This window comes from Acipenser ruthenus, chromosome 49 (genome assembly GCF_902713425.1).
Source record: "Acipenser ruthenus chromosome 49, fAciRut3.2 maternal haplotype, whole genome shotgun sequence".
In the NCBI taxonomy this organism is placed as follows: Eukaryota; Metazoa; Chordata; class Actinopteri; order Acipenseriformes; family Acipenseridae; genus Acipenser; species Acipenser ruthenus.
This window is the reverse complement of record NC_081237.1, coordinates 7,068,998-7,092,013: the sequence shown is the minus strand read 5'-3', so window position 1 is coordinate 7,092,013 and position 23,016 is coordinate 7,068,998. Positions and strand designations below refer to the sequence as shown.

Here is a 23,016-nt window from a genome sequence, read left to right as displayed (position 1 = left end):
GCGATGGACACATGGAGAGGGAGGGCTCCGGCCACAATCACTGCCCTGCAGCTCGGGGGTCATTTCAATAAGAGAGGGGAGGTCTGCTGATAAACTCCAATAGGTTTTCCAAAAGGAATCCCAATGAGATGTTTTGATAAAGCAACAGTCAACGTGTCTCAGCGATTGCTAACAGAAAACAAATGGTGCCGGGCTGCGTGCAGAGCTGCCCCAGGCTCCCGGATAATGCATTCAATCACGTTTGTTGCTTTGTGAGTTTGTTCGTTAATGTGTTTAGTTAGTTACAAAATTTTCATTAATTAGCCAACCCTCTTGTCCTCGTTATCGCTGGCAAACATAATCATTCCGTATCAGTTTAGATTAACTTAATCCTTTAAAATAAGAGTAGGAATTTGGGGATTTATAACATAAATAATGTAATAAAAATATTGAATGTATATAAAAAACAGAAAGAATCCGGACATTGACTGTAAAAGGGGCTACGATTACAGCTGTCACAATTCAGACAGTGATTTATGTACGTGGTTTTTTTAGTAGCTGTTTAATGTGAAAAGCTTACAGTGCTTAATAAAAACAATACATAATTCAGTTTTTTACAAATATGCACATTAAGGGAGAGGATCATGGAGTCCAAACACCCTTCGAACAAACTGTAAACCTGACAAACCTTATATTACAATGCCATAATGTCTTGCTGTATAAATGCATTATCAATACATTTCATATGTGGCAGCGAGTATCTACAAAGTGTTAAAATGTAGCAAACAGACACCAAGGAGTTATTTTGGAAGTGTAAAATTAAACAAGATATCTGTGCAGAAAAATACTTTTTTCTCCTTCGTAGAAGCTATGGCAGCTATTGTAGTTTCTGATTAAACAAAATAATAATTATAATCTAGCACCCTCTTGTGGGGAGCCTGCAGCAGTGCACTCTAGAGTTATTTATTTATTACAATCAAACCTGTACAGAAAAGTACTGAAAATCTAATGAAGGACGAAAAAAATGTAAGACCTTTGGTTTCGCACTAGATCCAATTTACATTGCCCTTACTGAGATGAAACACAATAAAACGAATGGGTGTGCTGATACCTGGACTCTGAATTCAGAAGCCTTTATCGGCAGGTCTTCAATAAATCCATTCATTGGCGTGCTGATTTCAAAACAGGAAAAGCTGTCCTTCCCTCGCGTTTACAACTGGATACCAGTCAATGTCACTTAACTTCTGCAGTGTTAATTAGTGTTTCAAAAGCCGTCTGGAAGATTATTTTCCTCTGATCTGGGGAGCTGACATTTTCACTGCCGTACTGGGGTTCCGAGTCCGTAAACAGACGATGAAAAGGCAGACGTGAGGGAAGGACAGCTTTTCCTGTTGTGAACACGTTAACGAATGGATTGATTGAATACCTGCCACTAAATACTTCTTAAAGGCAATTCGAGTAGCAGCACAGCCCTAATAAAAAGGATCCTGGTTATCTTTCTTCACTGTGCTCGGGGTCTGTGGTGCAGTCAGAGTGTGGTCTCGGCTCGCCTCCACTCCAGGGCCTGCAGCGCCCCCTGCAGTCCACCTGGGCGCTGTGCCTCTGTGACATCACCACGATCTGACGCTCCAGACGGCACAGCTGCTCACGGTACTTCATCCGGGAGCTCTGGTAGGCTGCTGTCGCTCTACTGCCAGGAGAGAGGGGAGAAAAAGAAAGGAGAGGGGATGAGAAGAGGAGAGGGAACGGAGAGATAGCTTACTGCTTGAGTGAGACAACTTGTTTCCTGTTTTTTAAATTTTGATTACTTTGCTTGATAAGGCCTTTCACTTTCCCGGTCAGTATAAAGCTGAGGGCACACAAAGACACTTTTTCAGGAACAGCGGCTTGAAACCTGGTTCCAGGAGACCACTGGGAGACCTAGTTTGAGTTTGCTGTATCAAATCCCCAAGTCTCCCCTGATGTGCCATGCAGTGGCCCGAAACCTAGTATCCTGAAACTAGGTTTCGGACCAGCTTTAGTGACCCCTGGTGGTCTGGAGGTACCTGTGCTCCCTGGCCAGCTGGGCGGTGATCTCTGCACTCTGTCTCCTGCGGGTGGCGCTGTCCGTCAGAACCACCTCCAAAGAGCCGCGCAGAGCAGACACTCGCTTACTCAGAGCCAGCTCCCTGCGAAGTAAAAAATACCGCGCAGGTGAGACTAGCGAGTGAGACACAAGGATCCTTTTCACAAAGAGCTGTATATGTCTAAGCACTCATGTACAGTATTTTGCAAGAGGTTGCTCTTGCTAGTCAATTAAATCATGTCTTCAATGTGTACATTCCCACATGAATACATAATATATACATTTTCTCACTTACCGTCCCAGTGCTGCCTGAATCTCTTGCAGGATTGGCTCGTTTTGGGGTCCCGGGACCCCCACACTAGGGGCTGCTGGAGCCGCCCACTCTGGGGGGATCTGCGTGAAAGACAGGAGGGTGAGAGAGGAGGGGGCGCAAGGCTACAACACTGCAGGCTCCGACAACAGCATTTGAATTCCAGCACCTAAACAAAATGAAAACGTCTGTCTCCCTGCCTCCACAGTACCCCTCCCTGTGGCTCTGTGCCTGCCTGCCTGCCTCCCTGCCTCCCTGCCTCCCTGCCTTACCCCCCTGCCTCCCTGCCCCTCAGCTCCGATGCTCCGTACCTGTATCCCTGCCTCCTCTTCCTCCAGCTCTGCCCGGAGGCTCTCCAGTATCAGTCTGCTGGCTGTTTCCTGTGTCTTGTGAGCAGCCAGGGTCCACTCCAGACTCCTCCTCTCCTTCTCCGCCAGCCTGATCTCTTCCCTCAGCTCGGCCATCTCCTCCTGCACACAGACAAGCCCACAGCACAGCATCACACTCTGAACCTGTGTGTCCCCTGACCCAGGAGCGAAACTGTGAACCAACGACGGGCCAGCTGAGAGAATTCGAATACTGAGCTTAAGATTGAAATCAGTTCCTAATGGCCCGTCTGTCTGCACCTCTGCCCCAAAACCTTGATCTTTTTTTCAGCAGAAGAACGAAAGTCTTGAGCAATTGAAAATGATTTAAGAGCAGACATTGAGAAAGTGGGAGTGCTACCCTGACGTTGACAAGCTCCTGGAGCAGGGCTGTTTTCCCCCTCTTGGGGCTGGGTGTGTTGCCTGGCTTCGGGTCTCTGTGTCCAGGCAGGGTGTCTGTGTCCTTGCCCCCCGTCTCCCCAGCGCCTGGCTCAAGGACTGGAATCTGCACGGCCTCCAGGTCCTTCCTGAGCTGCAGGATTCTCTCCCGGAGCGCACTGTCACGATCCCGCCTGCCACAGAACAGCACAGCAGGGTTAGCGCCTGCACACCGACTACACTGTCCACTGAAACACTGTGATCAGCATGAGCATGCAGAATAAGCATTCGTTTTACTGTCCAGGTGTCTCTGCATAGTCTCACCCGCTCTGTGCTGCAAGGGTTTGCTCCACGGCGCCCTCTGCTGCTGAGTGAGAGGACTCTCCGGTCTCTGGGCTTCTCTCAGCAGAGTCAGGGCAAGCAGTCGGCTCTGGAACAAGAAAACAAGCACGACCGTCTAACAGAGAATAATGACAGTTCAATCTTACACAGATCTAATGGGAAAGGTACTGTAGGTAATCCTTCAAGAGATCACATTCACAAGAAAATACACTGCATACGTTCTCTGTGTAGTTCTTACCTGCAGCCCCTCTTGTCTCCAGCAGGGCGGCGCTCCTGGCTTCACACAGAGACCACAGCTCGCTGTAGGCTTCCACAGAGTCCTCACTGTTGATCACAGGACAGACGAGGGCATTAACAACACTGGGGCAGATCTACCGGCAACAGCAGGTGGAGTCGATCTCAGATTTACAGCATTAGGAATATACAAACCAGTTTGAATTCAAAATCTGAGACCATCTCAAAAGATAAGCATAGCCTACAGATAACCTACACCTCTTCCCTATTACAGGGAGCTTGATACTGTTGTAAAATGTTAGGGACGCTCCTCCAGTTTGGATAAGGGGGATTCTACTGTACTTGTTTGAATGATAAAGGAGTTCTTTGTCTGTATCCGAGAGCCAGCATCTCGCTACACTGGTGTAAATATCGCAGTGCTATCTGTGTGGCACTGCAGTCAGTTCAGTGCAGTTCAATGGCATACCTGTATCTCAGAGCCAGTTGCAGGGCTGTGTTGCTGGACTCGTGTTTGCCCAGTAACATGCTGAGCCGCTCCGACTCCCCCTTCCTTCTCTCCAGCGCTGCAGATAGACGATCGTTTCGAGACCTCAGCCTCTCGATGCACCTGAGCGAGATGAACAGGAGTGACGTCACTGAGATACAAGCAACCAATCGCGGGCTCACAGAAATCACTGGACGTTCTCTTCCCCGTGAAAGGTACAGGGCACTGTGACGTCATCAAAGTTGTGACCTTGCTAATCAGACAGACAGACAGACAGACAGACAGAGTCACCTGTGCAGCTGCTCAATTCCGTTCTCAAAGACAAGGACTGTGGGTGTGGCTGGAGTGGGTCTCTCACCTCCGCTGGCCAGGGCAAGAGCAGGGAGGGGCACAGGAGAGCCAGGGCAAGGGGGTGAGGCCAGGCAAGGGGGGCTCATGATTCCACTGGGAGGGAGGGGCACACTGCCCACTGCCTGCAGGCTGCACTGGAGAGAGATTACCTACGCCAGGGAGGACCGGAGAGCAGGCAGTTTATTGTAACTTATTTTATTTTTACAGCAATTTAATGTAAGATGCTTTGCCATGATTAAACCTATAATCTGCGGTGCTTTTACAATATCTAAAGCAAAGTTCCACATAGTTAAAGCACACTCACTCACACACCTTATTTTTGAGTCTGTCACGCTCCTCCTGCAGGCTGCTCAGCATGACCTTCGACCTGTGAATCTCCTGCTCCCGCTGCTGCAGGGTCGTGCGGAGGTCGCGGTTCCCCTGGCGGGAGGCGAGGACTTCCCTCTGGAGGCAGCTGCGCTCCTCGGGGGGGAGCCCCGGGACAGAGGGGATCCCCAACTCCGTTTCCATGTCATCAAGCACCTCCCCCAATAACCAAACCAGAAGGGTTGAAATGCGGAATAACCAATGCTGTAGCACCTTCTTATCTCGCTTCAGAAGTTCTCAAGTCGGTTTTATTTTATTTTTACTTCAGAAACGTTCTGACACAACACTTTAATTTCACTTCCTGTGCTCCGGATATTAGGACCCCCCATCTGAACTCCTGCTTGGGTTCCTATTACCTGTAACACAGGAAGTGAGTGGCGAGAGAAATCTACAATAGGCCGCCGAGTTGTGACTCCCCTAACCTTTATCTGAAATCTCATTTATTTGGTTCTAGATCCATTTCTAATACATAATGGGATCTGTGTGCACAGATGCTTGGGGCAGGTAAAGCACTGGACCGCACCAGCATATGGAAATCCCTTTTCAATTCCCTGTTCACACCTGGTATCATTGTAATTGAAGCTATTAGACACACTGCTGAGTCTGTTATGCGTCGCACCTGTGTGACGTGGACCCAGGTTTCCCAGGCTGCTGTGAGGTGCTCGATGTGACTGTCACTGTCCTGGAACGTGCAGGGGACAGCCCTGGCCCTTCTGCTGTTGATGGAGCTGTCCAGGGCGTCCAGTAACCTCTGCACCTCCGTCCACAGCTCAGTGCTGCCTCCTAGTGGAACACAGAGGAATGACACAGCTAGCAATGTGCTATACTGTAGGAACGGAATAGCCCGCAGCACAGCACTGACACCTGGAGGAATATAGAGGAAAGACACAGCCACCGCCTTGTGGAATACACTGGAGCTAAACAGCCACCAGTGTAGCGTACAGAGGTCAGCGCTGCCCCCTAGAGGAGCACACTGAAAAGACACAACAAGTCGTTTCTTTAACGCTGTAGTTTCACCGGAATGGAATTCATGTCTGTACTGTGAACTGTATGCTTGCTTACCTTGCCCTGGAGTCTCTGTGCTGCTTGGTGGACCTCCATCTTCTAGGGGGCTACACTGAGGCTCTGGGCTCTGAACACCGGGCATCTCTTTAAGGGGGATGGCATCACCCTCTTTGGCACTGCAGCACAGAACATTGGCAGTGAATTCGAAAAACAAGAAAAAGCCATTTTTCCAAGTTAAAATACAATTCCGAGGTGTCTATAGATTCTCCTGTAGTTTGCCATTCTAGCTGTAGGGACATAAGCTTCCTAAATATTGTTAAATACTTTAAGAACTACTTTTTTTTATTAAATACTGATAATATTTTACAAGAAGGACCGTCAACATTTTCATCAGAAACCCTTTCAGCACTGCGCACTGCACCCTTCATGAGATGACACTCTCTCTTGTGATCTCAGTCGGTCTGGTCCTTCTCATACCTGGCTGGTCCCTGTAGCCCCCCAATCTTCCCATTGAGCTCAGCGACCATCCTCAGCAATGAGTCAATATCCTGATCGTACTGAAGCAGGTCCAGACCAGGGGGGTCACTGCCTGCGTCTCGGGGATCCTGCTTGCATTTTGGGGGCTCCCCTATTCTGTGCACTGCCAAGCAGCCCTGGAGATTGAAAGCAAAGAGTTAACACTGTCTATACACTCAGTTCTGCCTGTTCCCATGCCTGCACTAGATGTCCCACGCTTGGATGTGTTTGAAGATGCATTCACCGTGCTGTCGCACAGTTTGGTACGCTTTTACCTCACTGTAACAAACACACTACAAGACGTGTACTGCTGGACTTGCTGGGTTTGGGACAGTTTTGGGAAGTCTCTCTCTCACGCTCAGCTCTGTGGAGGAAGGGGGCAGTCTGTGTTTCCTGAAACGTGTGTGTGTTTTGGAAAGAGGAAAAGGAGGAAACAGGAAAAACCTCCTGTTGAGACAACAATGACTGAGACTCTATGGGGTGGATCAGAGAGAGAGAGAGAGAGAGAGAGAGAGAGAGAGAGAGAGAGAGAGAGAGAGAGAGAGAGAGAGAGAGAGAGAGACTGCAGTGTTACAATTCTGAATTGTTTTTTTAAAGTAGACAATTCCACGATAATGGATCAATGCTTACGGAACCTCGAAATGTATTGATTAGCAGTTTGGCTGCAGTTTTGTAAAATCAACAGGTGCTTTTCTCCTTTCCAAAAAAGTAAAAGTAAATTAAAGCAATGGCTAAAAAGTCTGGCCCAGCATCAAGAGTTACTGTAGCCTGTGGCCTCTCACTTACCTCACCCGAGGCGGCTTCCAGATCAGCCTCGCCCTTCTCCCCACCTGCGTCTGCAGAGTCCATGGGGGGACCCTGGATGGCAGACTCCCAGAGCTTGCAGTTCTGCTTTGCCAGGGCAGCAGCCGGAGCTTGTTCCAGTAGTCTCTCTGTGAGCTCTAGGAATTCTTCTCCAGTAGCGTCTAGGCTCTGCCCCAGCGCTGGTGTTAGTCCAGTGAAGGTTCAGCTGAGAAGTCGCAGTGTATCTTCCACGGCTCTGGTCGAATAGTTCCAAGCTGTCTGCTGTGTGCCATCAGTCCTCCCTCCACCCCGCCCTCATAAAGGAGGGCTTCCTGCCCGATACTGAGCTAGCTGACCGCACCCCCCTTCCCTATGACCAGCACAAACACATGCACACATGAACCCAGGACCTGCTGCACACACACACACACACCCTCTGTCTGTGTCTCTCTCCAAGTTCATTCAGTTTATCAAAGGAGTATTGTCTACAGAGAGATTTACTGTTTAAAAAAATGAGGGTTGCAGAGTTATATAACACAGATCAGTTTCATAACAGCCGGCACATTACCTAGCTGTTGATGCCTCCCCCCCTTAGTTGGCTTTTTCCACTGTGATATGCCTTTTCACAACGGGAAGCACGAGGGATTAATAACAGACCAGTATTTAATACCAGAATACAACCAATTATAAAAAGAATTACAAACCAATGACCCCTTGCTCGTAAATATTATACACACTTAAGTTTAAAGAACATTCTAGTGCGAAAAAACAGGGGGTTATTGATTCTGAAGTTGCCCTGCGTTTCAACTTTAACATTTGCAACAAAACACCAACTCCCGGCATACGACATTTAGAGAACTACAATTCCCAGAATCCCGCACAAGCTTCCTGTTGTTGGGTTGTTTTTTTTCCCCGGTAAAGAAGATGGCCGCCTACATGGAATAAAAGTATTTTCCTTTTTTTCTGGACAAGTTTGTGCATTTCCCCAGGTGTTCTTGTCGGTATATTAAAACCGTGAGTGAATTTGTGCTATTTTAATATTCTGGAGTAGCCAATGCATGATACTGCATTGTTGAAAAGACGTTTGACGGGTCAGAGGGCCTGAGTTCTGTTCAGAATTGGTCAAACTTGTGCGTGTACGTATAGAGAGCGATGCTGAAACTGAAGTACGGTAATACAGCTTGACGATAGCTACTTGTATTGACGATTAAGCAACTAATAAAGCGGCAGCAGCTATTGTACACACACACACATATATATATATATATATAGTACCTCGTTTTCCAGATGTATGGCTTTGTAAGTGCTGGAGCCCCGCTGTACGGTACAGATGCGTGTTATTTATATGTACAGATAGTAAACTTGACTGCTGCAGAGGCTTATCAGGTACTTGCATGCATTGGTAATATGCGTTAAAAAGAAGAAAAATAAGTGACCCACAGTGTCCCGGTGAAGATATATGGAGAGACAGGTTGTCACCTTATGCGCAGCAGCCAAGTTACAAAAATGAAATTATATAAAATTGTGGAGTGCATCCGAGATTCATGTTGAATTTCGGTATTGACCAAATTCCGTGGGGGGTTGCCCTCCAGCTCCCAAATTTTGGAAGTGAGGATGTTTCAGGGATGGAAATAAGACTCCTTTTTGCACAGCAGTTTCATCCATTCCAGGTTTTAATACAAGCTTGATTAGCCCCAGCGTGTATAGGTAACAAGCTCAGGCGTGTCTTATTAAAGTCATAGTAAAACCAGGAATCAAACTACTGTGCAATGGGAGCCTTATTTCCATCCCTGTATCTTAAACGCTCACAGAAAATCGGTTGACGTAAACGGCCCCCTTTTCTCTGGTCTTGGTTCCCCTCGGAGGTTGTGGTTCTGCAATGGAAGTCCCGGAGCCTGGGCCAGCGGATGGGGAGGAGCGGCTGGTGGAGTTGAGACCCCGGACCCGCTCCAACCCGGAGGGGGCAGAGGACCGGAGGAACAGCAACCCCCAGACCACTGTGGGCAGCAGGAGCGAGGGAGAGGGGGAGGCAGCCAGGAGCGACAGCCCTCCCAGCTCAACCAGCAGCACTGCGGCCACCACTACCGCCACCGTCACCAGCACCAAAGACCGGGCCAAACCAGTGCCACCGCCCTCTGTGACCACTGCTGCCTCCCCAGCCACAGAGTACCAGCTGCGCACGCCCAGGGTCAACTGTCCAGAGAAAGTGGTAGGTGAGGCCATACCTGGGGTAGAATTACAATTACAGCAGAATTGTTGGCTGAAATTACCATTCCAATTCCAATTCCAATCCTCTTATGTTCAGTTACAGTTGTTCCAATTATAATTGCAATCAAGCTTTAAATTAACAGAAACAGCTCCACACATTAACATGCTTGCTCTGTTTATTCGAAATAGCCCAGCAATAATCGCAGGTACAAATGAACATACTGTAGAACTTTTTATTTTTATCTTCAACCACTTTTATTTCCAACCACTTTTGGGATCACCAAAAGTGGTTGGAAATAAAATTTTAAAAAAAAAACATATATATATATATATAGTCATGTGAAATAAAATCTGTAATTGAACTGTAATCGATCAATTATATGGTATAATTACAATTACGCAGGTGTGCCCAGGATCAATTACAGTTACAATTACATTGCAGGGGATAAAACTCACAAGTTGGCAAAAGATGTGTGGTGGTGGGGTGGAGATAGTGATACATTGTTAAGTGTAGATTCACAACATCATTTCTCCCCTGTACCTGCCCAGACTCGCTTCAGACTCACTGTAGTGAACGAGGGAAGCGCACCTTTGAATGCTTCCATCAGTTGCATCTGGAATACAGGGTGTTAGAAAAACAGCAAATGGAGCGCTGTGCTTCCCTAATAAGGAGTTTGCTCGTTCCCCTCGGCTAAAGCTGAAGCAGAGCATGGCTGCTTGTTTCATTATAATCGTATAATATAGCACAGGACAGCGCTAGACGTCCAGGGAATATAATTGGCTTACGCTGGTATTGCTGTGTCTGATCCTGGCTTTCTTTTCTAGATAATCTGCCTTGACCTGTCGGAGGAGATGTCCCTGCAGAAGCTGGAGTCCTTCAATGGGTAGGAACACCGTTTACAACACAGCCCAGAATATTAACACAGACGCTTGTAATCATTAGGGACTGGCCAGTGGGGTCTAACTACAGTAGGTGGATCTTGTGTAGACATCTCAGGACAACTATATTTTGTATTCTACATCTTTTTTAAATTGTTCTGGTATTACAATTGTATTCTACAAAAAAAAATTAAAAAAAAATAGGCATTTTAAAGTAGTTTTTCAAACAGGGATACACACTTCCGCTTTTGGTTATGTGTTGAGAACCGCTCATTCAAATGAGGTTAAACTCTCTGGTGGTTGGTAACCCTCAGCCACACACTTTTGTATTTTTCTGGCGCCTGGTTTTCAGGTCGAAAACAAACGCGCTGAACGTCTCCCAGAAGATGATCGAGATGTTCGTCCGGACGAAGCACAAGATTGACAAGCGTCACGAGTTTGCCCTGGTGGTGGTCAATGACGACGCCCTGTGGGTGAGTCTGGTGGAAAGAGAAAAGGCACATTTATTTGATTTAATCAGCCTTGCCTCGAGCCTTTAAGTTAAACTCTGGTCCTTCTCTATAGCTGTCTGGTTTCACGTCCGACCCCCGGGAGCTGTGCAGCTGCCTCTACGACCTGGAAACAAATGTCTGCGAGTCTTTCAGTATCCTTTGAAACACAGAGTCCTCCACGAGGAAGACTGGCTCAGCTGACTCGGGAACAGATCAGTGCAAACACTGAAGCCACATCTGTAGATTTCACTAATGTTAACAGTATAGTTGGCACAATTTCAGAGATAAAAAAACAGATTCAAATCTCATCAAGATTATCATTTAATGTTATCAATTAACTTTACATGTAAAGGCGCCTTTATCCCAGGTGTTACAGGGCAGTACAGGGTTACAATGTAAAATCAATATTTAAATACAGTGTAGTTTACAGAAACTGCAAATTATGCTACTAAAATGCAATATGTAATGAGATGCAAAAGGTGTGCCGGTTGCTGAGGATTCAATATTAATATTATTATCATTAGTATTAATAGAGCATCACACTTTGACATGCTCTTAATAGTCAAGCAATATTTTAATCATTAAAGGATTCTTGATCATTTTCCCTTAACACTCTGTCTCCAGATCTTGAAGACCTTTTAAATGTAATGTAAGTTTTTAAATTATTACCAATATCTCCTTGCAAGGTCTGTGTTATTATGGATGCTTGCTGAGTTGCTGTGTATCGCAGACAGTGGATAGAAATACAGATTCTTTACTACAAGAAAATAACAAAAACAACATATTAAGTCATGTAGTGTTTCTTTAAGCAGTAGCTGCATTCCCCAACAATAAAAGATCACGTCATGCAACACAACGGTTTGTTACCCAAAGTGGCAACACAATACCAAGGTTAGCCCTGACCTGTGCCCCTGTCCTTACAGCCACCAGAAGATAGAACTGCCTCAGACGGAGAACGTCCAGACAATCCCCCCTCCCTACGTGGTGCGGACGCTGCTCATCTACGGCCGGCATACCGGACAGCCGCAGTTCAACCCCCCCGACGCCATCAGCGTGAGTGCTCATCGTGTCCGCTCTAATCACGAGGCCACGCTGCCTCCCAGTCCCCCATCCCAGACCACCGAGCTACACTGCTTTCCTCGCAATCTTGATTCAACCTGAAAAAATGTTTTTTGTCTTGCACTCGTATGTTGCGGTGAGCCTTAGTGTTGCAAGGTCCATCTTGACTCTCTCTCTCTCTCTCTCTCTCTCTCTCTCTCTCTCTCTCTCTCCCTCCCTCTCCTGGTTTGTCTCCCCTACAGAAGATGCTGCAGTCTCCCTACTTCTTTTTCGATGTGGTTTACCTTCACAATGGAGCCGAGGAGCAGGGCGAGGAGAGCAGCTGGAAGGTGAGAACTGGCAGAGTCTGCTTCGCCGGGGGAGTGGGGGGAAAAAAAGTGACATACTCTTTTAAGGGAAAGACTTGTGCTTTGAATTCCTGTTTGTTCCAGTGACTCTCTGAAGCCAAGCATCAGGCATTCGTTTTGCAAATGCAGTTACAATTTAACCGCTTTGAGACTTATTCAGAGTGCTGCACTGGTGAAAATCCATGTAGATGCTGGTGGAAAATCTCTGGAAAAGGGGGACGTTTTGATAAAGGGGGTTTTACTGAACCACATCTTGCTATTTAATAGGCCTTACCAGAAGCATTAAAGTCCTGTGCCAGAATTAAAAGGGCTAAACCACTGCCAGTGTCCCGAAGGGGTGTGAAGCTGAGGGAACGCAAAGCCACTGTGTGGTTTGGCACTCGGTTTCAGGAGACTCTGTGTCACACCAGGGGATATTTGGGCAGTAATACAGGAAAGTTGCCTCAAACTGTGTCCTGGAACCAGCTTTCATGCCGCTGTTCCTGAAAAAGTGGCTTTGTGTTGCCTCAGCTTAATGGGCTTTGCTCCTGTGCCTGCAGGATGTCTACACCTCATTCTGTAACCTGGACTCGAAGGGGATTTGCTACCGGTTCGAGGTGTCTCTGTGCGGGCCGGCCATCGAGCTGCACAACTGCATGGCCAAGCTGCTGTCCCACCCCTTACAGAGGCCCTTCCAGAGCCACGCCTCCTACAGCCTGCTGGAAGGGGAGGAGTCCCAAGAGATCGAGGCCACTGTCTAGGAGGGAGAGGGAAAGGGGGTGGAGCCAGAGACGGTCCTTCCATAGCCCCACCTCTATTGACTGCTGGAGGGGGAGGGGCAAATACAGGTCAACGTGGTGGGACCGGAGTCAGTCTGACCTTCAGAAGCCACGCCCCCTGTTGACTGCGAAGAAGAGTTAGACGCTACCAACTTCCACAGCCATTACAAATGACTGGCTCGCCTGCGCTGCAGTGGGTACTGTGGCTGTGAGACAGCCATCTCCCACCTGGAAATGTGCAGGCGGCTTGGGTTCGACTTTAAGAGTGTGTAAAAATAACAATAGTGTAATTCCAATACTCGGACAGGTGGCAGTATGCCTCGTCAACAGAATCTTTGTATTAGTGAGTGTATTTAGCCACTGTGTATAATTTGTGCAAACTGAAACCTCCTTATGTGAAATGTACGGTGCTGTATGTCAACACAGCGAACACACTGGAGTTGCAGATGTCTACAAGAGGTTTGAAGAAATGTCCCTGAAGTGAAGCAGCTGCCTGTTTGTGTGCATGTGCAGTAAATAACAGAAATAGTGCTACAGCTGACAACTTGTTTGTTGAATCTTTTTTTCTTCCTAAAACCACACTGTCAGGTGATGTTAAGTAACCCATTTAAAGTGGTGTGAGATTTGAATCAGCAAATCATTTTACAATTTTATTTTTATAGCTGTGCTACAAATGCTTTTTTTTTTTTTCTTTAAGCAGAAACCTTTCAGCGCCGTTAGATAACAGATGGGTTTACATGAGCTAGTTCTGTCACGATAAGATGTCTAAATCGGTTCACTATACACTGACTGACTTGATCATTTGGAATCTATTTAAAAAGAGCAACCTGCTAAGAAAAGCTAATCTCTCAGAAAGGTGACATTGAGGAGACTCACAAACCCTGTTCTCTCAGTTCACTGAACTGTATTTTATATAGTTGTCAAACTTCATTCTAAATAAACAGATGCACTGGAGAAAAATATGTGTGACTCTGGATTTTCTGATGGTATAGAATCGTTTTATCAATTGCAAAAAATGATGATAACTAATGTAATAATAATAATAATAATGTAATAAAATAAAATGTACAAATAACCATGAAATGAACAAAGGTATACCATTATATATGATGGTAAACACATAATTAAAATGCAAACTAATAGTTGGGGATGATAAATTATTTACCCTCCCCCCTCCCGTATTAAGCGAGCGTAAACAAAAGCAGCGTCGCAGCCAATCAGCGCTGTCTGATTTGACCTGCGCGGCAGACCGACCGATTCGTAGCCGGGACAGTCCGTCTTTCGGGATTGGTTCCTGTCGGAGGGACTTGCTTGGGCTGACCCAGTAAGCGTTACAGGTGGGCGGGTCTGTAGCTGCTGGAAATGAGGGCGGGAGCAAACGCGTATAGTGAATTTAAGCAGACAACAAGGACATCACTACACAGGTTTGTAGATTTTAAATTGCAATCTCGTTATACGTTGATAGGTGACATTCAAAGGTGGCGTCAGAAATCCTTGCAAATCTAATAGCGTAAGGAAAAAGTCTGTGTCCAAATAAACAGGACGTGTGGCCACACAATAAACAATAACAAAGACACCATAAATGCGTTATATGAATCAAATGTAAATAAGCAAAACAATTGAACACTATGTACGAATAATAATATGGACGAAAAAAAAAATCTGCATTAAACAGACACGTATCCAACGTCACTGATGGCATGTTGACGGTGGCATGGCTTTGTCAATTAGAGTTGTTTGTAAATATGATTTACCCAAACACGTGTGCTGGAGATCCAAAATAAATACGTGTATTCCCTAATCGACGGGAAGACAACATCACGCCACGAACACGATGCAGCAGCAGATTAGCCAGTTTGTCATGTCGAATCAAAACGTTGTATTGTTGGTTCGTCCACAGAATCCTGAGACTGAGGCACAGACCAGGATGCGAGCGCTGGAGCACTGGAGCAGAAAACAGAATTTGCCATGAATATTACCCGCAGGAATCTGGCGCTGCAGCTGTGCAAGGCCGTGAACGATGGAGATCCCAGGTGAGTGTGTTAGGAGGAAAACAGTGCGTGCAAATTATTATTTACTGCTAATGCTACTGTGTTGCAAAATTATATTCAACAATCTTATGCTGTTGTCAGCTTTATTGCACATTCATATATATTTTAAAATGCTACTGTATTGCAAAATGATGTTCAATAATTTGCTGTTATCTTTAGAGGAATTGCATGCATGCATACACAGCGCGACTGAAGTACAATAATTATAGTGTTTACAATATTTATTGATCTAATAATAATAATAATAGAATACTCAAGCTCACTGTGTTTTGATTAAATCATGTTTTGGTGCAACAATGCCACAAGCTTACCACTGTGTCAGTGCAGTGCTATGACTTTTCTATTTCCTGTGAACCCTGCATCCTGTGCAAGCCTGGACATGTTCTGCTAGGCTACTTTGTCGTTCATGGAGATACAGCCAAAATATCAATCAATTCAAATCAGTTCACATTTCCAGGCAGGCAAATTATGAAGAACCACTTTACAAAGCTTTTGATCCAGTTGTAATAAACTAAAATAGAAAATAAAAAAGGCACAAAAAACAGAAGAAAAAACCCAGGTCTGGTTATAATATCTAATTTTTTAAACATTTTTATTCCACTTAGAAACAAAAAAATGACCCAAACTTAGCATGGGAGCAGAAGCTTGCAATATAGTAGATTTAATAATTTTAAAAAAAATAATCAGAAATAAACAAGAGTTTCATAAAAAAAAAAAAAAAAAAAAAAAGTATAATATGGTTGTATCTGGGAGTCAATTTCAGGTATTGCTGGGGTTGTGCATTGCTGGGGTTGTGTATTGCTGGGGTTGTGCATTGCGGTTGGTAAACCATTGTGTTTTCTGGTGGGGATGTTGTGTTTGTACAGTTTGTATGCCTCCAGGTTATGCATCTGGTTTTTAGTAACCTGTGATCTCTCTTTGTGCAGACAGGTGGAGGTGCTGCTCAAGCGGGGCGCAGACCCAAACCTCGTGTCACCCAAGGGGGTCTCAGCCGTGCACCTCGCTGCTGGGAAGGAGACCGAGAAAAGGATTTGCTGCCTCAAACTCCTCCTGCAGCACCAGGCTGACCCCAACGTCAGGTGGGACGCCCAGCATCAATTCCTCTAAAGTCATATTGTCACGTGATTTGAAAGGAACGTGGAAGGCTGTTAAAACCCGGCACTTGCAGTTCTCCAGACAAGCTTGAAACATGTTTTGCAAAAAGCAGATCTTTGTATAATAACCCATTGCTGAACCAGAATGATTGGCAAGAACGAAAAAACATGAAAATGACATTTGAAGCTGCTTAGTCTTTGAGAAGGGGTGCTGAAGGGAAAGGCTTACTGTCGAGGGTGTACGTCAGGCTGACTGTCGTTGAAGGAGGTTTTTTCTAGCAGGCAGCGTTGTTGATTTTGCTCTTTTTTGCTTCAGGTCTGTGGATGACCTGACCCCTCTGCACATTGCTGCCCTATGGGGGTGCTACCAGAACCTTCACCTGCTGCTTCAGAACGGAGGAGACCCCAGCCTAGTGGACCAGGTGAGCTGAGCTGTGTGTTTCGAGAGCAGTGCTGTGGATCACTTCACTGCTGGCTGGTTTCTGATCGACGGCACCTTGCTAAACAGACGGCCGTCCTGTTCCTCCGCAGGAAGGGAATACGGCAGCTGATTTAGCGAGCCAGCAGGAAAACCGGAAGTGTGCCCAGATCCTACAGGAATATCTCTCCTACAGCCAGCTGGAGTCGGAGCACGAAGACCCTTCCAGATGCCAGTTCTGTAAGGAATAGGCTTGCATGCTTATTAAATCTTTATGATGTTTTTTTTTTCCTGCTCTAAAATACTGCACCGCCGCACATAACATACCGCATGGTTCCTCGTGAAGATTGTTGGTGATCAGTGTTCTCTGATTTTTTGTTTTTTCCGGCAGCGTTTTATCGGAGCTGCGGTGGGGACGGCTCATTCTTTCATGAGCTTGTAGAGGACGGTGTCCTGGACGACAGCAGTGAGTCAGTCCTTGGTGACTGTCCCCTCAGCAGTACCCGGAGATCCCTGCAAGATTCGGACCACCTGGACCTGTCTGCCATCAGCGCCAGAAACAGCTGGGGGGGCAGGGGCAGCCTTTCAGGACAGCCCGCCCAGCAGTGGAGACAGGGCTCAGACCAGGGTGGCGGCGTGGCTTCGGTGTTGTCCAGCACTCGTGTTTCAACCTCGGGCAGAACGGACAGCCAAGCTGTCCGTGTGCTTCTGCCCGTGCTTCAGGAAGATGTCGCCTTGTCCGATTCCCATTTTCAACCAGGAGCCACAGATCGAGGCAGCCCGGAACCTGTCCATAAGAATGCGGGTGGGGTGTCTGCTGTCAGAGCCCCTCTCCCCGCTAGACGGAAGAGCGTGAGTTTCAGAGAAGTGGATGAGTATTTCCCAGCCTGCCGCGCAGAGTCGCCCGTGCATCCTGGCTCTGAAAAGGACCAGCCCGATTCCTCAGTGGACACCACGGTTGACTTCTCCACATACTCTGATTTCATGGATTCTGAGCGCATGGTGACCGTCATGAAGTTTCAAGGCTTGGATGTCACGTCTCCGGATCACGTGTTTGTTTTCTGCCAACAGGACAACTCGACCTCTCCCAGCTTGGATAAGACAGTGGTGGAACAGTATTTCCCAGAGGAGGAGGAGGAGGAGGAGGAAGAAGTGGAGGTTCAGCAGGCTGCAGATAGGGGGCCCCCCATCCAGGCGCTAACTCGGGGCAGCAGTAGCAGTAGCAGTCAGTACAGCAGCTGTGAAAGTGAGTGCTATCATAGTGTAATGAACACTTCCCTCCAGCACAGGGCTGCTTCAGCAGAGGAAGCGGTGGAGGGGAGTTTGGCGAACGGAAGAAATTCTCCTCTGCCTCTCACTCCTGGTGTTCAGCAGGGAAGCAGTGCGTCAGGCGGCTGTGTGATGGTCAGGAGCCCTAATCCACGGAGCAGCCTTCCCTTCTCCCTGGCAGGAGACTGGGAAGCCGAGAACAGGTCCCTGTCAACTGGGGGAGAAGCCACAAGAGGAGAGGGCTCCTCCCAGGAGGAGGAGTCTAAAAGGGATTCCCCCAGAGTCAGGGAGGTCAGCCAGGGATCCCTCAGCCCTTCCCAGGCAACGGTCCCGGTTCAGAGGAGTGTGGCCTCTCCAAGTCTGGGCTCCGAGGAGGCCGGTTTCAGGGAGATGCTGAGGATCCTGATGTTGTCCACCAAAGTTCCCCAGCCTCTTCCCGCTGCTGATGGGCAAACTGAGACACGGGAAGACCCAGAAGGAGAGGAGACCCTTCCAGATACGGTCCCCATCAGTGCCTCCAATGCAGTCAGCCTGCGAGGTGGCAGCGACCATCAGCTGGAGAAAGAGATCCTCCTCTCCTCAAAGTTCTCCTCTGGGAACAGAGTGACCCCTATGGGAGTGGAGGTCGCAGAGCAGAACTCACCCCCGCGGTCGCTGACCCCCTCCTCCTTTGTCACGGGCAGGTCCAAGATCCGACAGTCCCGCTGCTTGCTCAGAACCAGCAGCATCAACAGCAGCACGGCCTCGTCCTCCTGCACCTCGCTGTTTGAGGAGACCATCCCCACCCCCGTTCGCCTCCGTCGCCGCGAACGCAGCCCCCCTGGGGACCCCCGGGAGACCCCTCTCCAGGAGAGCCACGATGGAGAGGAAACGGCATCGGGAACGGGCAGACTCGGGACTTCTGAAGAGGCAGCTAGCACAGGATTCTGGTCTAGAGGCTGGGAAGGGAGTGAGGGGGCTGGAGCCAGCCAGGCTGACACGGTTCTGATCAGTGGACCAGGATACAGCCAAGCCAGCACTGTGATGATTGAACGGAATCCGCCCACCGAAGGCACAGGGAATAGAGGCAACCCGGTCGCCACGGTGGTCGTTGAAGAGTCTGTCCGTGGGGAGGACGTAAATGATGTCTTTCATCCCAAGGGTCTGTTTCAAGATGATGAGGTGACGCTGCCTAACGGAGACGGCACTGACATCGCCGGGTTCCTGACGGATGACTGCTCAAGCATCAGTGGGGACGGGATCAAGATCGCTCCTCAAGAAGCTCCCCGGTGTCCCTCCGACAGCAGCGCCCAGCGGGATGAAAGCTGGATGACTGAAGATGGAGAGAATACTCGACTTGAAGAAAGGCTACAGTTTGCTGCCAGGGATAATCCAAGCCGCCTTTACCCTCCAGGCCCCTCCAGTTCTTCAGACAGCGGGAGGGAGCATTGCGGTTCCCAAGTCTCCTCCAGGTGCGGTTCAAGGTACAGCATCAGCCGGCTGTCTGGAGCCCCCCAGGCCCTGCGGAAGTTTGAGGCTAACCTCTCGTTCACCCCTGGTGGCCGGCCCCTGATCCTGGGCGTGGCCGAGCCCGTGGAGTTCCTGTACACAGATGAGGAGGAGGGCCACGCCCTTATAGAGTGCCACGTGCCTCCCACCGCCAACACCTCCGCGTGCTCGGACACCTCTGCGAGCGAGGAGACGGTGCTGTACGACTGGAGGTCCTTCCACGTCAGTCCTGGGAAAGGGAAGGAGAACCGCTCCCCCGACAGAGAGGTCCCCCCCCAGATCCGCAGGCTGAAGGACGGAGAGCTGAGGCAGAGACTGAAGGAGCTGGGGGAGGAACCCGGACCTATAAACAGCATGACCCGGCCCGTCTACCTGCGACAGCTCTCCCGTCTGGAGCAGGAGCCCTGCGGGAAGGCCACCAAGCACAACCCAGGTGAGACTGGAGCCTTGAGTTCCACTCGCATGTATTGTTGTATTTCTTTTTCCTCCTAGTGGCAAATATTTCTTGGTTTTAAGAAGTTTACAAGATGTCAAATCAAGAAATCTTAGCACCTACTCTAACTTCTTTTTTTTTTTGAGTGTGTGTGTTACTTTTTATTTATTTCAAAAGTTTGCTATTGACAAAATGTTTTTCTTTTTCTCTTCTCGTCTTTATTAACTTTTATACCTATTATAGCTTAATAAAAAAAAAAAAGTACATCCAGATTTCTCTGTATAATAGCACAGTTGATGAATAAAATATATATTAAAAAAAATAATTAAAGAAAATTGATTAATGTTTCAAAATTAAACCGCTAACACGAGTGCCCTGTTTGTGCCCGCGCTGCCCCTGTCCAGGGTACAGTCCGGAGCTGGCTGCCTGCCTAAGCACTTTCACACCGCCCGACTGCCAGGCAGACATGATGGCACTGTGCCAGCAGTTCGACCAGCCCGACCTGAGCAGGAAGTGGCGAGAAGGGGTGGTGAAGTCCAGCTTCAACTACCTGCTGCTGGACCCCAGGTGAGTCGGGGAGGGGTGACACTTCTGTCATAGGGCTGTGTCAGGTTTAAAAATGATGTTACCTGAACCACAGAGCGCCGTCGGACGCTACCCTGATGATCTGGAGGATACAATATGGATACAATATCAAAGTCATTTGTGGTTTTAAACTTGCCAGTGCTGCACAGTATGCAGATCAGCATTGAGCTTAAAACATGGTTTCACTGCTCCATTAAATCATTTTAATGTGGTACTCTCCTACCCCCCAGGGTGACAAAGAACCTGCCTTTCCGTTCCTCTACCATAAGCCCCGGCGAACGCTTCGAGACGTTCGTCCGCGCTGTCTTCTACGTGGGCAAGGGCAAGCGATCCCGGCCCTACAGCCACCTGTACGAGGCACTGGAGTACTACAAGGGGGACAAGACCAGCAAGGTTAGTGAAGGGAGAACACTAGGAGGGGGGTCACTTCATGGTGGGGGTCTGTTAAGAGCATCCAGGAGACGGTGGATAGAAGAGCCGCTGATCCACGGAGCAAGCGGAAGAGGAGGAAGGGTCCTTGTCAAGGTGGGAAGTTTCAAACTCCGTTCATGGAGAGACGCAGTGTCTTCTGGCTTTCATTCCAGAAATATAATTTTGATTAATTGGACAAATTTAGCACTTCTCTCCAGACCTCAAAATGTTTTATAGGTCATGTACCTTGGAATCAACTGCATATATATATATATAATATAATGTATTTTTTTTTTTGTAAAAAACCTTGGAAAAAATATTCGACACGTCCAATTGAACAAATAATGAGATCAATGAAGTTAATGGAGAGCTTAAGTTGGAATAAAAATCAGAAGACCTCGAGGACTGGAGTTTGACACCCCCTGTGTTTTGAGTGTTTTGTTTTGAATGCAAACCGTCCTGAGTTTTCATGGTTTTGTTTGTGTTAGAAGCTGTGCTCCAAGGTGCAGCACATTCTGCAGGTGTGGGCCGCTGGCCAGGGGGTGATCTCTCTGCACTGCTTCCAGAATGTCATCCCTGTGGAGGCCTATACCCGCGAGGCCTGCATGGTAGACGCCATAGGTGAGGTGGAGAAGGGTTGAGGTGGGATTGTGGGATAGGGGGGTACAGGGCAAGGGGTGGGCAGCAGGAACAAAGCAATTTAATGTCTTCGGTATTCGGGCCAGTTTAAGGATTGTTTGCGTTTCTTTTTGCTCTAAAGAGGCAGATGCTACTACACTTTTCTTTGTCCTTTTTTTTCCCCCTCCCCAACTTCGTTTTGAACGTGCCCCTTTTTCTTGTTTTTATAGGGTTGAAGATGCTGACCAATCAGAAGAAGGGAGATTATTATGGGGTGGTGGCGACCTGGCCAATGAAACGGCGGCGTCTGATGGGCGTGCACCTGCTCCACAGCGCCATGCACATCTTTCTGGCGGAGGGGGAGAGGCAGCTGCGGCCGACAGACATCCGCGCGGGGCAGTGAAATGGTTTGATCCTCTGCTGCTTGAACCCTGGCATCTACGCGGAAGCAGAGCAGTGAGAGAGAGTGCCACGGTGACTGAGCCACCACCAGCACTACACTACAGCCCCGCGGTCTGAATCAGTTTGACCCTGGCACCTTGTAGCAGGACTTCTGGGTTGCACAGTAAACTGAGCAGGATGCCTTGGTTGGACAGAGCATTACAAAAAACGATAATCTAGTCGACTGCCTGAAACCGTTCCTGGCTGTTAGACTGCGTTCGTGATTGGACTTGGTCAGCCTGTGGTATTGAAAGACGTTTCTAAATAAACTACTGAGGATTTTGTAATTGCACAGAATGCAGAGGCGCTGGCCCAAAGTTTTGCATCACCCTATAGCATGAACTAGTTTTTCTTTGAATGAAACCTACTGAATAACGTTACGTTAATGTATTGAATTACATACCACTTTGTAGTTTTCCATATGCTGACAAAAATGGAAAAATGTGACCTTTTTAAATCTAACATGAAATACTACTGTTATGGCTGCCTTTTGACTTTTGCGATCTCATTTTGTAGTTTCTTTGATTTACACGATGTTAAATAAAATATCAAAATTATGGTCATGTTATTTTTTTTATTTTTTATTATGTTTCAATCCTAAAATTCTAGGTGATGCAAAACTTTTGGCCACAGCTGTATTTACGTGGAAAACTACAAAGCGGTGTGTAATTCAATATGTTAACGTAACGTTATTTCAGCCGGTTTCATTCGACTTTATGAAGCAAAATTAGTTCACTCTGTAGGGTGATGCAAAACCTTTGGCCATAGCTGTAGGCATTTTTTTTTTTTCAAGGATCCCTTAACCAATACTAGCGGTGTAGCAGCAGTCATGGATGCATTCCAAAACTGGATCTTGTATTGTTTTACTGAGCTGCTTTGGTTTTGTCTGTGATGTGTCGCATGTTCTATTTTGTTATTTGTTTTCATATAAAAAAAAAAAGAAAAAAATTAGTAAAATGTGCATTGATTTGAAACAGATTTGCACTTCTTCTCCCTTTCCTGCTGTTACTGTGAGCTTTTGCATGAAGGTGGAGGGTTTGGTCCTCCCAACATGTACTCATATTGAGGAAAGGTCGTACTGTGACACAGTTTATTATTGAGATTTCAGACTGCACTGTGGTACTGCAGCATCTACCACTCACAAACCACACAAGGGCAGAGATTTTCGAAGGGGATGGACAGTTTTATGATAAAGCAGCATGTTGCACAGTGACCCAAATCAATTATGTTTCAATGTAAAAGGAAGCAGGGTTGTGCAGCTTTAAGCAGGCATACGAAAACATTCTTA

General features: G+C 47.4%; 2 protein-coding genes and 1 pseudogene across 4 annotated transcripts; 2 read left to right on the top strand and 1 right to left on the bottom strand.

Moving 5' to 3' along the window:
* Positions 1 to 284: 284 nt before the first annotated feature.
* LOC117962592 (colorectal mutant cancer protein-like) lies at positions 285 to 7,978 on the bottom strand (annotated as a pseudogene).
* Positions 7,979 to 8,062: 84 nt separating this feature from the next.
* LOC117966180 (BRISC and BRCA1-A complex member 1-like) lies at positions 8,063 to 13,879 on the top strand. Of its 2 annotated transcripts, none has more exons than XM_034911733.2 (9): positions 8,063 to 8,192; positions 9,044 to 9,387; positions 10,212 to 10,270; positions 10,618 to 10,738; positions 10,830 to 10,908; positions 11,381 to 11,405; positions 11,680 to 11,809; positions 12,058 to 12,144; positions 12,702 to 13,879. In XM_034911733.2, the coding sequence occupies exons 2-9, from the start codon at positions 9,058 to 9,060 to the stop codon at positions 12,900 to 12,902; spliced, it is 1,032 nt and encodes a 343-aa protein (XP_034767624.2). In that variant the 5' UTR covers positions 8,063 to 8,192; positions 9,044 to 9,057; the 3' UTR covers positions 12,903 to 13,879. The 2 variants fall into 2 exon arrangements, with proteins under 2 accessions (XP_034767624.2, XP_034767623.2); XM_034911732.2 differs by having other exon boundaries at positions 8,990 to 9,387.
* Positions 13,880 to 14,160: 281 nt separating this feature from the next.
* On the top strand, positions 14,161 to 22,674 carry LOC117966193 (uncharacterized). Of its 2 annotated transcripts, none has more exons than XM_034911773.2 (10): positions 14,161 to 14,344; positions 14,821 to 14,953; positions 15,898 to 16,050; positions 16,382 to 16,487; positions 16,597 to 16,723; positions 16,875 to 19,673; positions 20,078 to 20,240; positions 20,489 to 20,651; positions 21,158 to 21,290; positions 21,518 to 22,674. In XM_034911773.2, the coding sequence occupies exons 2-10, from the start codon at positions 14,889 to 14,891 to the stop codon at positions 21,688 to 21,690; spliced, it is 3,882 nt and encodes a 1,293-aa protein (XP_034767664.2). In that variant the 5' UTR covers positions 14,161 to 14,344; positions 14,821 to 14,888; the 3' UTR covers positions 21,691 to 22,674. The 2 variants fall into 2 exon arrangements, with proteins under 2 accessions (XP_034767664.2, XP_058871080.1); XM_059015097.1 differs by lacking the exon at positions 14,161 to 14,344 and adding an exon at positions 14,365 to 14,430.
* Positions 22,675 to 23,016: the final 342 nt, after the last annotated feature.